Source organism: Planococcus citri, chromosome 3, assembly GCF_950023065.1.
Source record: "Planococcus citri chromosome 3, ihPlaCitr1.1, whole genome shotgun sequence".
NCBI classification, from domain to species: Eukaryota; Metazoa; Arthropoda; class Insecta; order Hemiptera; family Pseudococcidae; genus Planococcus; species Planococcus citri.
The window spans coordinates 23,560,112-23,575,434 of NC_088679.1; the positions used below are offsets into that span (position 1 = coordinate 23,560,112).

The 15,323-nt window shown below is 33.8% G+C and overlaps 1 protein-coding gene across 2 annotated transcripts in view; it reads left to right on the top strand.

Annotated features, from left to right (window-relative positions):
* The window catches only part of LOC135841559 (prolactin-releasing peptide receptor-like), a 288,313-nt gene that overhangs the window by 91,742 nt on the left and 181,248 nt on the right, over positions 1–15,323 (top strand). For both annotated transcript variants that reach the window (XR_010557941.1, XM_065358568.1), the window contains exons 3-4: positions 1,231–1,634; positions 11,462–11,748. Coding sequence is in view for 1 of the 2 variants with exons in the window: in XM_065358568.1 (XP_065214640.1) it covers positions 1,292–1,634; positions 11,462–11,748 (630 nt within the window). In the remaining variant the exon portion in view is untranslated. The remainder of the gene's footprint in view (positions 1–1,230; positions 1,635–11,461; positions 11,749–15,323) is intronic.

Below are 15,323 nucleotides of genomic sequence, written 5' to 3' on the forward strand. Positions count from 1 at the left end.
ATAAATACTGTATTACAATTGCAATAACAATTTCTGGGCGGACTTTGTTCGAGGGTAATTTTCATTTTATAAGTACCCATCGTGTTTAAATGAAACGTAGGTAGGTACATATCTACATACATTTAATACATTGCGGAAACTGCTGTTTAGAGAGATACCTAGGTACTCGTGTTTTCAATTTCAGATGACTAATGGAGGCTAAAACAAGGTGTGATTTTCTATTATTGGTCCGCTAACAAACATTACGTTTTTACATAACCTTTTAATTTTCATAATTGCGTTGAGAGCAATGATTATAGAGAAACACGACACGGTTGAGCATTTTGTGTGCAATCACACTTTTCTGGTCATTATTGTTGTAATATCGCTGTGATATTTTATCAAAGCTTGTTTTAAACACAGATAGGCTTAGTTTACATCAATTATCCGGCTAATTTGTTAATTGAACCGGAAATGACGATAGTTATGGTCAAGGAAAAGCAAAAGCGAATACGTGTACGAGATACCACGATGGCTACAGATTCGATGAAACTGGAGCTAAAAGCTTTGGTCATGTTTAAAGGTAGTTGGTGCTCATCTTGCTGGTAGCTTTCACGTAGTAGAAACCACGATACCACTTTGAGCTAATTCTCGATACTTTAACATTAGAAAATCCTAGCTATTATTTACCTCGCGAGAAATACGTACTTACTGAGAAACTGTTGAGGGAACATGGTTAAATCCACACAGTCGTCAACAAAAGACTCGTAAAACCACGTCTGTTAAATTAAAAATCAAACAAAGCTTTTCGTGTAGGTTGTGAGAAAACACATCTGTCACCAAAATTGCCTGGTTCGGTTTATTGTTGGTGTACTTTTGCGAGAACCGGCATAAGAACATATTGACGAATGGAAAAAACCAAAAAGTTAGGGATGTGATTACCCTGCATAAGAGTTTACTTTTTGAAAATTTTGCCCCGTGACAAATAAAATGGATACCTCTACCTATCGTTTCATCAATTTATTGTTATAATATGAATGGTATTAGCGAGTTTTATTAATCTGTTGAAAAATAAGCTGATTACCAATATATATAGGAACACACCCACGATATCAAAATTAGGTGTATAGGTTTGTTTAGGTATTCAATGGCTGCGACGTTAAATGTTATATGTAGTCTTCTTATTCACACACTTGTTGATACCTAATGCAAGTTTTTATCTTCTCTTCTTTGTGTTTGTTTACCCTATAGGTGTGCGAAATCATGACGTCGATAAAATGAATCTCAATATTTAACGACCATCATCGTGAAGATGAATCGTAACGTAACCAATCTACTGGCAAGTGCGAGTGCTTTGCAAGATAACACCTTTAACTATATATCGGACAATGGAAGCGATGATGGGAATCAGACCGATGAGTATACCATACTTAGTCGAGAATTCGTCGAAGATAAGCTAGTGCAGATTATTTTCTCGATGATATATACGACCATCTTTGTTCTTGGATTGACTGGAAATATGTTGGTGTGTTTTGTGGTCGTTCGAAACAGAGCCATGCATACGGTCACTAATTTATTCATCACCAATTTAGCACTATCTGATATACTGTTGTGTATTCTGGCTGTACCTTTCACACCTCTGTATACGTTTACAGGTAAGATATACAATTACATCGCTTTAATTTTGAATAAGTAGCCTATATGGTAATTGGTAGGTAATTAATTTATAGTGAGATTTAGATAGGTACCCTTGATTAAGCTCTTATTGAAGATTATTTGTTTTGTTTGAAAATGGTGTTTGGTTGGTACGTATGTATTCTTACCTAATTGATTGGGAATCGAAGTAATGAATGTAATATTTGGAATTGGAAATGGAAATAGGTACCTATCATTATGAGAGGAGCTATGGAATTTCAAAGGTATTTAGTTGATTACCATACTTAGTTTGAAAAAAGTTTGTAGATTTCAAATTTGCAATTAGGTAACTTTGTTCCCATCTGACGTTTTGTCAAACTCCTTTTTTTCATTTGAAAGAACTACTAAATATTGAGTTGACTTAAGCAGAAAAGAGAAAACATATCCGTGATTCAAAACTTTTCTTGGAGAGGAAACTTTACATTCATTTTTTATGAAAAAAATCTAAATTAACTTTTTTAAAATTTGCCAAAAATGAGATTTCTTGATTAGAAATCGATCGAACCACAAAATTGATTTAAACGCAATTTTCAATCCCACATGATCAATTATATTCGAAATAAAAAATCAATTTTGGACTCAAAAAATGACTTTTGGGTCAAAAATCGATACATCGAATTTCAAAAATCGATACACCGAATTTCAAAAATCGATACATCGAATTTCAAAAATCGATACATCGAATTTCAAAAATTGATACATAGAATTTCAAAAATCGATACATCAAATTTTAATAGTCGACCCATCAAATTTCAAAAATTGATACATCGAATTTCAAAAATCGATACATCGAAGCTCAAAAATCGATACATCGAATTTCAAAAACCGATACATCGAATTTCAAAAATCGATACATCAAATTTTAAAAGTCGATACATCGAATTTCAAAAATCGATTCATTGAGATTTTCGATATCGTAAGATCGCTCCTTGTACAAAGTAAAAAATGAATTTTGCTCTCAAAAGTTGCCCTCTCCACCAAAAACCGATCATGATCAAGAATCGATTAATCGAATACTAAAAATCGATTCATTTCATCGATCATGTTCGATCATTTCGTTTTATTTTTATTTGGCAAAAATTGACAAAACTACATTTTTCTTTTCAAAAAACAATGATCTTTTGAAAATAAAAGTTGTTGATTTTCGATTTCGACCAAAATACGTAATCGATCTTTTCAAATTCAAATTCGTCTTTGTCATCGTTCAAAAAAAACTGGCCAAAATTAACCTTACGTTTTTTTTTCTTTCAAAACTCGACACTTGATCGATCGTTTTTTTTTTCATTCATGAAGAGTGATCGAATTTTTCAAAAATGATTGGGAGGTCCACAAAAAAAAATCAAAAAAATTTTTGGACTGATGATGTAGGTACCTATTTTGAATTTTGAGATTTTTTTGATCCACTTGACAGCATCATAATACATAATGTACCTATGGGCTACAACATTTACCTATTTATTCTGATTTATGTGCTTTTCACTATAAATTCTGAACCCATGAGTTGTGGCTTCCCATTCATGATGGAACTAAGTTCCAATTTATTCCATCGATCGAGGTAGGTACCTTTAATACAAATAGGCACTTATTCGATATCGGTGGTTAGCACTGTTTCGCCATTTCTTTATCTCGCTCTATACACTCTATTTTCACTCGGCCAAAATTCGCGGTTTAACCGTTGGATTACTAATTAGTAAGTAACGTTAAGCGGTAATATGAGCAGTGTTGGTCTTAATTGAAATTTTAAAACCGACCATGAAAAGGGTTGATATTCGGTTTACGCTTTTATCAATGTACCTATATAACTACCTACGTTATTAAATTCCTTACTTAAAGGAAATGGAATTGAATTGTACTGGGGTGCGAATTTGTAAACAGTCTCAGGTATCTTATCTCAGGCATAATAATTATTGTTATGAAAGCTAAGCCAGATTTACAGAAAAAGAGAGATATAGGATGTTATGATAAAATGTCAAAGAATTGGAGAATTTTTCTAATTTTTATTCAAAATTTTCTCACCAAATGCGTAGGTAAGTTTTGCTTACAGCTCCAGCCTGAAAAGTACACCTACGATATTATTCACTTTGTACTTCCTTTTCGACATTCCCGAATTGAATATAGTTTTTGACTCGTTGTTTGGTAATTTTCGAAAAACAATTTAAATAGGTAGATACTCGTTTACTCGTATACATATTCATCTCGATTATTGTTAAGTTTTCATCTACTTCAGAGAATTCTTTTCATGTCTAAAATTTTAATTAGATATTTCGGTTTTTCATCGAAGGAAGAGCAAAGATTATATAACGTGGCTGGTTGGTTGAAAAACAAGCTGTCTCGCAGCCAGCTCATCGCTCCGAGCGTATATGGAAGGGAAAGAAAGCTTTTCGCGTTTCACAAGTCTACTGTTTCTCGCTACTCTTTTGTGAGCTGTAAACGTATACGAAGCTATAGATAGAGTAGGTGGATTGCTATTTTGACAATTTTGTCACATATTTTGCGGTTTTTGAAGGCTATAGGACTGTAAGTATACACGTATATAAATTAAACGTTGGAAAAATTTTATCAAGCATCTTTCGAGGGAAATTGTTCTCTTTTTGTGTAGTCGATATAACGTTTTGTTTATTTTTCGAGAGTAAACAATTTTTGGAATTTGAATATCGTTTGGCAATGTCGAAGAGTGGAAAAGAATAGAGTACTATAATTTTTCGAACACGTTTTAAATAAGGGCGCGTAACGTTGAACATTGTTCATAGGCATGATGTGAGTGAAAAAACCTTGTAGTTTTCAAGAATATGCTTTTGAAGCATCGTTTGTCGTCGTTTTCGACGCACGTAATGGTATCAATTTCTGCTCATATAGGGATATTTAAAATTAAAGGAATTTAATCACGTTATTAATAACATTAATGGAGTTGTCTACATGTAGTGCGTTCGTAATATGTCGTTGCTCGTTAAAAACGTTAATAGATGAGTAATTCGATGCGAATGAATTCATTAATGGATTTCATCGTTCTGAAATAAATCTAAATGTGGTACATACTTTTATGCGTGCATAAAATTTGGGAAACATTAGACGTACTTATGTACTTATTTTCATGACGAACTGCCCAAAAGTTGCACGATGGATTATCGATTTTTTTCAATTTAAAATTGGTGAAAATTGGAAAAAAGATGATGAAATTTGTGTAAAATTTTATGAAAAATGTACAAAAAACTGTTCAAAAAACATACCCATTAAAAGACTAAAAATGTAACATACCCAACTAGAAATCCAAAAAAGTATTTAAATCAACTTAGGGACAATTCCTCGATTCTTCAGATTCAGACTCTCAAATTACAATTCTTATATTTACAAAAATTGTAATGCTCCATGTGCAATTATTCTTTCGCAGACCACATCGAATTCTGAATCAAATTCTTTTGTGGTTCTTGATTCGATTCCCTGCGATTCCCAAATGATAATTTTTTACACTGCACTGTGTAACTAATAAATAGAAATGAGATGACGTATTGCCTCAATTGCATACAGGATCATTTGCCTACTTATATCTATTGTTATTTTTTCTGTTGCTGTGAACATGGAATTGTAGGGAATGAAGCAAGAAAGTACGATTCTTCATGAAAGGGAATCGCTTTCTACATTTTACGTTCTTTAGATTGGAATCTCAAGAATCAGATTCTTTCTCGATTCTTTTCTGTGATTTGGATGGCTCCAACTCTGATATCAATACAGCTATCTCTCAAAAAAATAGGGCAAATATTTTTTGCATGACAAAAATTTCGACAAAAATCAAAATAAATGAGGGTCTCTTTCAAAAAAATGTCAGTGAAATTGTAACTCAGTAGAAGAGAACCAAATTGACTCAAGCAAAGCGAGGGCAAAATCTTTGGGAAAAAATGAGGATTTTGAAGATATAGATCAGCGATTTTGTCGGCAGATGAACGATAATAAAATACATGACTGTAAAAACTTCGAATTTTTTGAAAACTCTGAAACTAAAATATTGTTGGAATTTTTGTATTTCCCCAATCTACTGTCTTGAATTTCTCACAATATCCCAAGTTTTACCAATTTTCGCGGAACAGGGGGGCAGACGGTGGACTGTTCCCTTAGCCCCTCTCCGCTTCATCCCTGAGCTCAAAAGAGGAAGAGAGGTCTCCCATCAAAGTCCACAAAAGCATTAGGTACCTACTTCTATAAACAGCAATTTTGTACAGGGTGGCCAGAAATATCGGGTACCCCTAAAAAAGTTTTCTAACTAAATACTTCAGTTGGTCACAGTGAATGATAATAATGATAACATATGATTGGTTGTTGGACTGGAGAGATAACATTCCACCAATCATATGCATCTATTTCACGTTGCCAACCTATATTTTTAATGAAAAACTTTCTTAGGGGTACCCGATATTTCTGGCCACCCTGTACGTACTTCGTTTTCTTGGATAATTTTAATATTTTTTAAAGTTTATTTCTATCGGTAAAATGTCTCTTTTTGATGGAAAAACGTTGTCGTAAATTTTCTTAAGGTAAAGTACCAGTTGCGGATCCTGTACCCAGTTATAGATCTTCGTTTTGTGGCGTTCCAAATTGTGAAAAATGAAAATACGAAGTGATATCTTTTTCTGTGACATCCGTACAGCACAAAAACTACAAGTTCAACGAAAAAAAGTTTTTTGAGCGCGGAAAAAATATCAATTGATAATTGTGTGAAAAATTTTGATGTGTAATTTCAAAAATTCAAAAAAATATATAAAATGTGCTATTTTTTTCTGAAAAAGTGATTCAATGGGAAGTGAGCAGTGCCTTCTTTGAAAATTTCAATGGTTCATGAGTGCAGAATGTGAGTGAGCAATTTGATAGACATTTTGTTCCAACACGATCAAATTTATGAATAATTTGCCACATCTCGTATGTCAATGCATATCATCGTTTGATGATGTTCAATGATAATCATTTGCATTTGATTGGAATTTTGTGAATTTATTTGGGGAAATATTTTTTGCACGACGAAAAAGGGCGTCATCACGACAAGCATTTTTTCGTTCATGAAAGATGAATGAACGACGAAAAATGATGAAGTTCCACGCCAGATGACGCCCGACAATGAAGTATTTATGAACGACTACGATTTAATAACGAGATAGGTAAGCAGTATTCACAACAAAATAATTTCATACACGACAGAACATTATCAGTTCAATTACAATTATATTTTAGACAAATTTTGACAAATAATCAACTGAGGATTTCTTTCAAAAAAATTTGAGTGAAATTGTATATAACTCAGTAGAAGAGAACCAAATTGGCCAAAGCGAAGCGAGGGCTAAAGCTTAGGGGAAAAATTAGAACATGACTGTAAAAAATTTGAATTTTTGAAAACGGAAACTAAAATATTGTTAGAATTTTTGTATTTTCCTAACTTTCTTGAATTTCTCACAATTTCCGAAATTTTTCCTGCTTTCGCGGAACCGAAGGGTGTCAAACTGTCTCCCCTTGGCCCCCTTTCGGTTCGCCCCTGAGGTCAAAAGAGGAAGAGGGGTCGCCCATTAAATTCCACAAAACATTACTTCTATAAACAGCAATTTTTTACGTACCTACTTCGTTTTTTTGGTATCATTTTAATATTTTTTAAACGTTTATTTCTGTCGGTGAAATGCCTGTTTTTAATGGAAAAATGTTGTCGTGCATTGCCTTATACAGTAGACTCCCGATTATCCGCCCTAATTGGGGCTGAAGGTCTGGCGGATAACGAAAATGGCGGATAATCCAAAATAACGTTTTCAGGGAAATTCGTTTCGTTTGGGTAAAATTTTTTAAAAAACTTTCCAGCTAAAAAACGAAAAAAACATGATTTTTTAGAAAAAATTTGAGAAAATTGGCAGAAATGAGAAAAATATGCATTGAAACGAGTAAAAAGAACAAAATACGCTGAAATATGCGCTAAAAACAGCCAAAATATGCAAATATGTGTGCATCCGCCCTCAGTAGGTCGGATAACCCGGAGGGAAGGGCGGATGAAATTGGGTCGGATAAGCCGAAGGGCGGATAATCGAATGGCGGATAATCGGGAGTCTACTGTATAGGAGTTGAAAGTAATAAAATGTCGTGAATTTTTTAATTCGTCGTTTGATACATTATTTTGTAGTTAGAGTACCTTTTATGTCGGGGTAAGCTCTTTATTGTCGGGAATTTCCAATTTAGTCGTGGTAATGATTTTTCTGGCATGAAAGTGCCTATGCTTGTCGTGCTGACACCCTTTTTTGTCGTGGTATTAAATCACACCCAATTTATTTTTGATCTGCAAGCGGGCCTAAAATTTTTGATCCGCAATTTGGCCCTTAAATTTTCAATCCGCAAGTGGTACTCATTTTTTTCATTGAATTTTTAGCTACTCTCTCAAATTCCGAATAAAATGCAATAGGTAAGAATATAAAAATTGATGAAGCTAAACGTAAGTTTGGACAAATATAACCTTGAGTTTGAAAAATTTCAAAAAAATTGCTATTAAAATGCATCCTCAATTAATAAGGGCTCACTTATGGATTGGAAATTTTTGATCCACAATTGGTAATTTTTGGGTCTTAGATTTTTTCCCTGTAACTTTTTATCCGTGAAACATTGAAATTTTCCCCAGTGATAGGTTGTTGTGGAAGCTACCTTCTATCGATGTATGAGTACAATTTTACAAACACAGGGTTGCAAAAACAGTCCCCCAGACTCCAGTTTCAAACGAAAAATTTTTTTCCAATATTTTGTGGAGGAAGGTTCCGCTTTACAAGCACAGATGATAAAATTTGAAAAATGTTGATACACCCCACAGAATTTTCAAAAAAATGTGATTCAAAACTAGGAATACTTTTTGTCAGGGTAAGCTCCCTACTGTTGGTAATTTGTGATTTAGTCATGGTAATGACTTTTCTGCTGTGAAGGTGGCTATATATGTTTGTCATGCTGACACCCTTTTTTGTCATGGTCTAAAATTGCACCAAAAAAAAAATTGTGATACACCGATATAGGGTGGTCGCTGGTTAGATGCCTGCGTCATTATCTAGCAGTCCCTATCAACTCTTTTTGAAAACTGATCAGCTCAGATTATACCTTAAGGTGAACACAGTTTGTATTAAAGTTTTGATCTGCGATGGTAAATGTTAACATGGTTTGACGAGCAGTTAAACAAAATTGTTGTTGAAAAAAGTGGTGAAATTTTTTTAATATTGTGATTTTTCATTTTCAGACTCATTTTTGCTAGAGAAAAAGTGAACGCAAAAAGCATATAATAGTCCAGTAAATAAAGCACTTTTTGGAGGTAAACCCAAACAAAATTGCGACAAAAGATTTTTTTGCTTTAAAAGGTCTAGGATGATGTCCTAAACAACATATCCGGAGCCGCCCCCGATCCACCTGGTGTGTTCCCCCCACAGTGGATTTTAGCCCCCCAAAACACGTTTTTCGCCATTTTCTCCCCCGCATTGCATTTTAGCGAAAAATGTGTGGATAGATTAAAAATCTACGTCAAATTTCCGATCTAATGATGTATCAACTTCCCTTGTTGGTACAAGGGGGATGGGACTACAACCATTTAAAGAAGGGGGGTTTTCTGAAAAATGCGTTAAGGCAATAGCCGCCTAAGAGGGGTGAAATGGTCTCAGAGAGCGTTTAGATTGATATTATCATGGAAGGTGGGTACCATTGAGAAACTTCCGCGTGGAAAATTTTAGATCCACTGCCCCTCCCCTTTTTGGGGAACCCCCCTTTTCTAAAATTTCAAAACCATTTTTCTCAGCCCCATGTGGACCGATTTTGAAAATTTTTTAGTATGTTGTACACATCCTTTGGAGGTACACCCACAAAAATTTTCAGCCTCCTCCCCTCATATTTACTCCCTCAAAATGGCGTTTCAAACTTATTTTATGCTTTTTAACAATAGTCAAATTTGAAGGGGCTAAGTGCTCTGGAGAGGTCTAGATGAGGGTAGGAAAAAATCTGACGTCATATTCGTGCTCAGCGGTATCGAATCATAAGAAAACGACTCACTATTTATTCATACTTAGTTATTTTCCGCAAAATTCCCATTTTACCCCAACCCTCCTTACGACACATTTTTACATCATTTTGAGGGGCAAATATGAGGGGAGGAGGCTGAAAATTTTTGTGGGTGTACCTCCAAAGGATGTGTACAACATACTAAAAAATTTTCAAAATCGGTCCACATGGGGCTGAGAAAAATGGTTTTGAAATTTTAGAAAAGGGGGGTTCCCCAAAAAGGGGAGGGGCAGTGGATCTGAAATTTTCCACGCGGAAGTTTCTCAATGGTACCCACCTTCCATGATAATATCAATCTAAACGCTCTCTGAGACCATTTCACCCCTCTTAGGCGGCTATTGCCTTAACGCATTTTTCAGAAAACCCCCCTTCTTTAAATGGTTGTAGTCCCACCCCCCTTGTACCAACAAGGGAAGTTGATACATCATTAGATCGGAAATTTGACGTAGATTTTTAATCTATCCACACATTTTTCGCTAAAATGCAATGCGGGGGAGAAAATGGCGAAAAACGTGTTTTGGGGGGCTAAAATCCACTGTGGGGGGGAACGCACCAGGTGGATCGGGGGCGGCTCCGGATATGTTGTTTAGGACATCATCCTAGACCTTTTAAAGCAAAAAAATCTTTTGTCGCAATTTTGTTTGGGTCAAACTCTTTATTTACTGGACTATAAGTGTAGTATCTAACACACAACTATAGACCATGAACTAAAATATTTACGCAATTTGACAACAATTTGTTTCAATTTTGGTATGAAAATTGAACTCTGTATCTGATCCATCACTTTGGGATAGTTGCCAGTTTTCTTGATCGGGATAGATGCCCATAGTAATTTAATGGGAGTGAGGAAGGTGAAATTTTCTTTTGTGAATACTGCCGCAAAAAGTCCAAAAATAATGATGTTTTAAATATTTTCTACTAGTGTCATCAATTTTTTGGAAGTACATTCATTTTTAACACATATTGTCAATTTGTAAAAACACCTTTTTTATTTTGTGATTATTTTATATTTAAACTGCCATTGTGAATTTTTGATTTTCATTTGATTTGTTGTGCATGAAATATACAAATTTAATGAAATTCAATATTCCAGGAGCCTTCTTGGGGGGCTGGGTAGAGGCATCTATCCCACACCAAATTGGCATCTAACCCGCAACCACCCTACAAGTATATTTTTTTCAAACACAAAAGCTTTGTATGTATCCAAGTACATATGGGGAAATATAAATTTGAAATTTCAGATTCTCCTCCCAAAATGAGGGGAAAAATGTCTGCCAACAAAAGTTCAGGGTACTTTAAAAACATCTGATAGTAAAAATTCTCATCTACAGGTCACAGGAGTTGAAATAGGTATGTAGAACTAAGGGTTTAGTAGGGTAATGGAACATGCAAAAATTCCTTATCTCGAATCTGCTAGTTCCTGATTTATTTTATAACCACCTGTTGTGTGATTTCCAAACATTTTCAAATCCTTATCTTCTCAAATTTTAAATTTGTCATCACCTGCTAGGTATGTTATTCATTTTTAAACCACCTGCTGTGAGATTTCAAAACATTTTTAAATCCCAATTTTTTTCTTTTAACTAACTATGTGTTTCTAAATTTTTAAACCAAACCATTTTCCTTCCCAAAAATTCCATTTTTTTTTGAAATTAGAGCTCGATCATTCGAGCGGTTCCCCTCAAAATTACAACTTACAGTAACTTCTACTATTCTAAAAATTATGATTTTTTTTTCTGTACAGGGCATTGGTCTTTCGGACGTCTGCTATGCCATCTGGTGCCATTCGCTCAAGGCATCAGCGTATACGTATCGACGTTGACACTGACCTCGATAGCAGTGGACAGATTTTTCGTCATAATCTACCCGTTTCGACCACGCATGAAATTATCAACGTGTATCGCCATCATCATCACGATATGGATATTTTCGATATTAATTACGCTTCCGTATTGTATATACATGTTTCAAAAGCCTATAAACGGCAAGTATTACTGCGAAGAACAATGGCCCATCGATATCGTCGGAATGGTAAGCCCGTTTTATTAGTTTATTTAGTCGTTGTAACAACTTTGGTTTTATACCTATTACCTACCTATATCTATAGTCTATAGCCTATAGTACTATACGTATAACGAGCGCCAAGACGCGCAACGCGACGAGGCCCCAAACTTTCCCAAAACTTGTTCATATATTTACGTGGAAGAAGTTGTAGATAGTGGATTTGGAGAAAACTACACGACAAATTAATCTTCTCAAAATTATCGAGTTTCTCGTAGAACTGGCGCTATGATGTTTTGAAAAGTTTATCACGTGGCTTAATTTAAAGCTTGCTAAACTATGCTTAGCGATGTGCAGCATCATATCTTGTCACCTAATATTACATCGTGATGCGGCTTATCGTATATGGTATACGGTGTTTGGCACATCGCATTCAGTGCAGCAGTTGTATTATATGCCTTGCCTATGGACTTACACACATACACTTCTGAATAATCACCGGTATATCCAGAATAATTACATTTAGATACCTTATTCATTTGCGATGGCTATTGTAATACACCTACTCTACTCCATATCTACATTCAAATTGTTGGCGAATCTTCGTCTCAACGATATAAGTGTATAGGCTGTTTTGTTCGTTAGAAGGACGTTGTCATCCAAAAAGACTCCCAAAAGTCTACAAATTAATACATTTTAGGTAAAAGATACCACCATGTGATTAAAACGTTAACAAGAATAAACTTTTCGCTCCATTATCGAGGCTAATCTTTTCCATGTTGTGTGTTATGATGTTTTGGAGTCGTCGAAGGAAAAATAAACATAAATTGAGCTTGGCTGAATTTTCCACAATGAAACGAAAGAGAAGGGGAAGAGTACACAAAAAGCTATTACGCAGGTATTGTGAATGACAACCCTAATACATAGCTCGCAAAGTTTTGTGAATACGAGTTGGATTTTATTATATCAACACTCGGATAATCAATATTTATACTTTTAATATCGACAAACAAAAATTCATCGTTTAGCTTTCACCTGCTCGGATATAAGATTAATTAAATTAAGGTATGTTTTTTTTTTCTCGAAAACACTTCATTAGTGTTTTGATTCACTTATCACAACCGAAAACACCCTCAGGTAATGACTTTTCACCCTATATTTCTGAATCTCATAAATAAATTATCTAGAGCGCTGGGAAGAAGAGAGAAGGGTGTAGAAGAGGTGAAAGAAACGAATTGTTTCGAAGACGACTAATTAAAAAATGTGTTATTTGATTGCAATGTCGCGACATCCGGTGCCCTTCAAGATGTGTAATTTTTTTTTCTTGGTGTAATTAATGATGGGGTTGTGTCAATGATGAAGTTGAAGGCATAAAAAATTATGATATAAAGAAAATGCGATGAATTAGAGTCAGAAAGGTGAAAATTTCTTATTTAATCATTGCTTTTTTAAGCTCAGCAGATTCAATATCAAGCATTTAAAATTGAATCCACGATTTTAGATTTTTCTTCGATCGTATCAATAACTTTAATTTAGGTACATACTTGTTTTTAAATTTGAAAATCTATCGCTCGCATTTAGAGTTTTCCCAGAAAGTGCAAACTCAAGTATTCATTTTTCTTTTTGAGCATGATTGATCATATCAGATCAAAATTACAAATAAATCGATTTCAGGAATTTGATTAATCAATTCTCATTCATGATCAAGTTTTAATCTAGAGGTCTAGTTTGTTAAAGTTTAAATATTCAAGTTTGAATATCACTGGTCAATAATTTTTAAATTCTTAGAATTGAAATGAACGAATTTACACACAATAGAAATTTGTTTCAGTAGGTTGGTGGATGCATCATAATTTCTAATTTGAAAATGCAAATGTCCAATTTCAAGCCTCAAACTAAACAATTATCAGCAAAGTTTTGCAATTTCTTTTTCTTTTTTTTTCTTTTTTAGTTTTGAACAGATTAGTTTCAAGATTTTAGCATAAAATTTTAAATGAGTTTTGGAACAGGTATGGGGCACTTTTTGATCACCATTATCAACATCATTGAATGACCGTCAGACCCTGCAGGCCGTTTAGCCTACCTGGGATTCATAGGAGGAAGAATGTCACTCGCCAAGGTATCAATAATTTTTTTCAGTGGTCTTCTTCGGCCTCTTTTACCCATTGAAATGTAGTTCTTGATTGTTTGAGATGAGGTGACTTTTTTTCTAGCATTTTATCTAGGTACATTTTTTCTCCAATTTTTTCTAGTAGATAGGTACCTACTTTTTTACTTGATTATTTTTAAGGTTATTTAGTTGGGTTTTTGAAATATTTTGAGAAGGTTTTTGACTTTCATACTGAAAGATGATTGGATTCACATCAGATCCGATCCGAGCATCCTCTAGATCCAATTTAATCTGACCTTGTCTTATGCCCAGACCTACTCAGTAATTTTTTTTGTGTTTTTTTTTGGAAATGAATTAGGTACATTTTTTCATTTTTTTCTCTGCAGTCTCGAAATGTTTCAATTGTGGATGGATTTTTATATGTACAAACAAAATGGGTTATTGTTATCGGAAAAGCAGTAATTTTTTAAATTAGTTCAAAACATGGCTAAAGAGAAAAAAACATGAAAGTATTTAGGTATCTCATAAGTTATTTAAAATTAATTTGTTTCATTTTTTGAATTTATGGTAGACACAGCAGTTTGAATCAATGATGTTCCCGTTCCCAGATTTCGAGGTATCAGGATCTCAAGATTTTTTGATCATCATTAGGTAGATAAGATTTCGTGATTTTTTTCAAGACTTTTTAATCTCAATCTGTCCAAATTTTATTGATCTTGAAATTTTGGTATTCCGAGTGAAGTCAAAATTTCAACATTTTTTCATCTCAAAATATTTTTTCATTTCGGGATTTCAATCTTGAAATTTTGAAATTTTTTGCTGTCAAGATTTTGAGCTTGTTTTCACTTCAAAATTTCGGAATTTTCCTGTCCCGAGATTTCAAATTTTTTTCGAGGTTTATTGATTTTTTGGTTTTAAAAATTCGAGAATTTTTTTCGAACTTGGAATTAAACTGATCTGTGCATTTTAAAATTTTGTAATCTATAGAGTTCTTCAGTTGTTTTTCATTTCGAGATTTCAAAATTTTCTGCCTCGAAATTTCTAGTGTTTTTTCTGTCTCAAAATTTGAAAATTGGAAATTTTTGATCTTGAAATCTTAAGATTTTTTGATCGTTTTTATTCCAAGTTGTTTTCAATCATGAGATTCCGTGATTTTTTTCAATAATTTTTTGATTTAAGATGTTCAGATTTTACTCATCTGGAGATTTTAAGATTTTTTGATCGTGAGAATTGGAGAATTTTTTGAAACATGACATTTTAAGTGATCATCTGTACGTTTTGAGATTTTATACCTAATCTTGAGTTTGTGAGATTTTTCCTGTCACAAAATTTCAAGTATTTTTTTGGTCTCGAAAATTTGAAATTTTTTGACTTTACGATCTCACGATATTTTTATCATTTCTATTTCAAGTTTTTTCCGATCATGTGAGACCCCCCCCACGATGTTTCTACATTTTGAGATTTTTTTCATCTCAAGATTTCGTGGTTTTTGTCA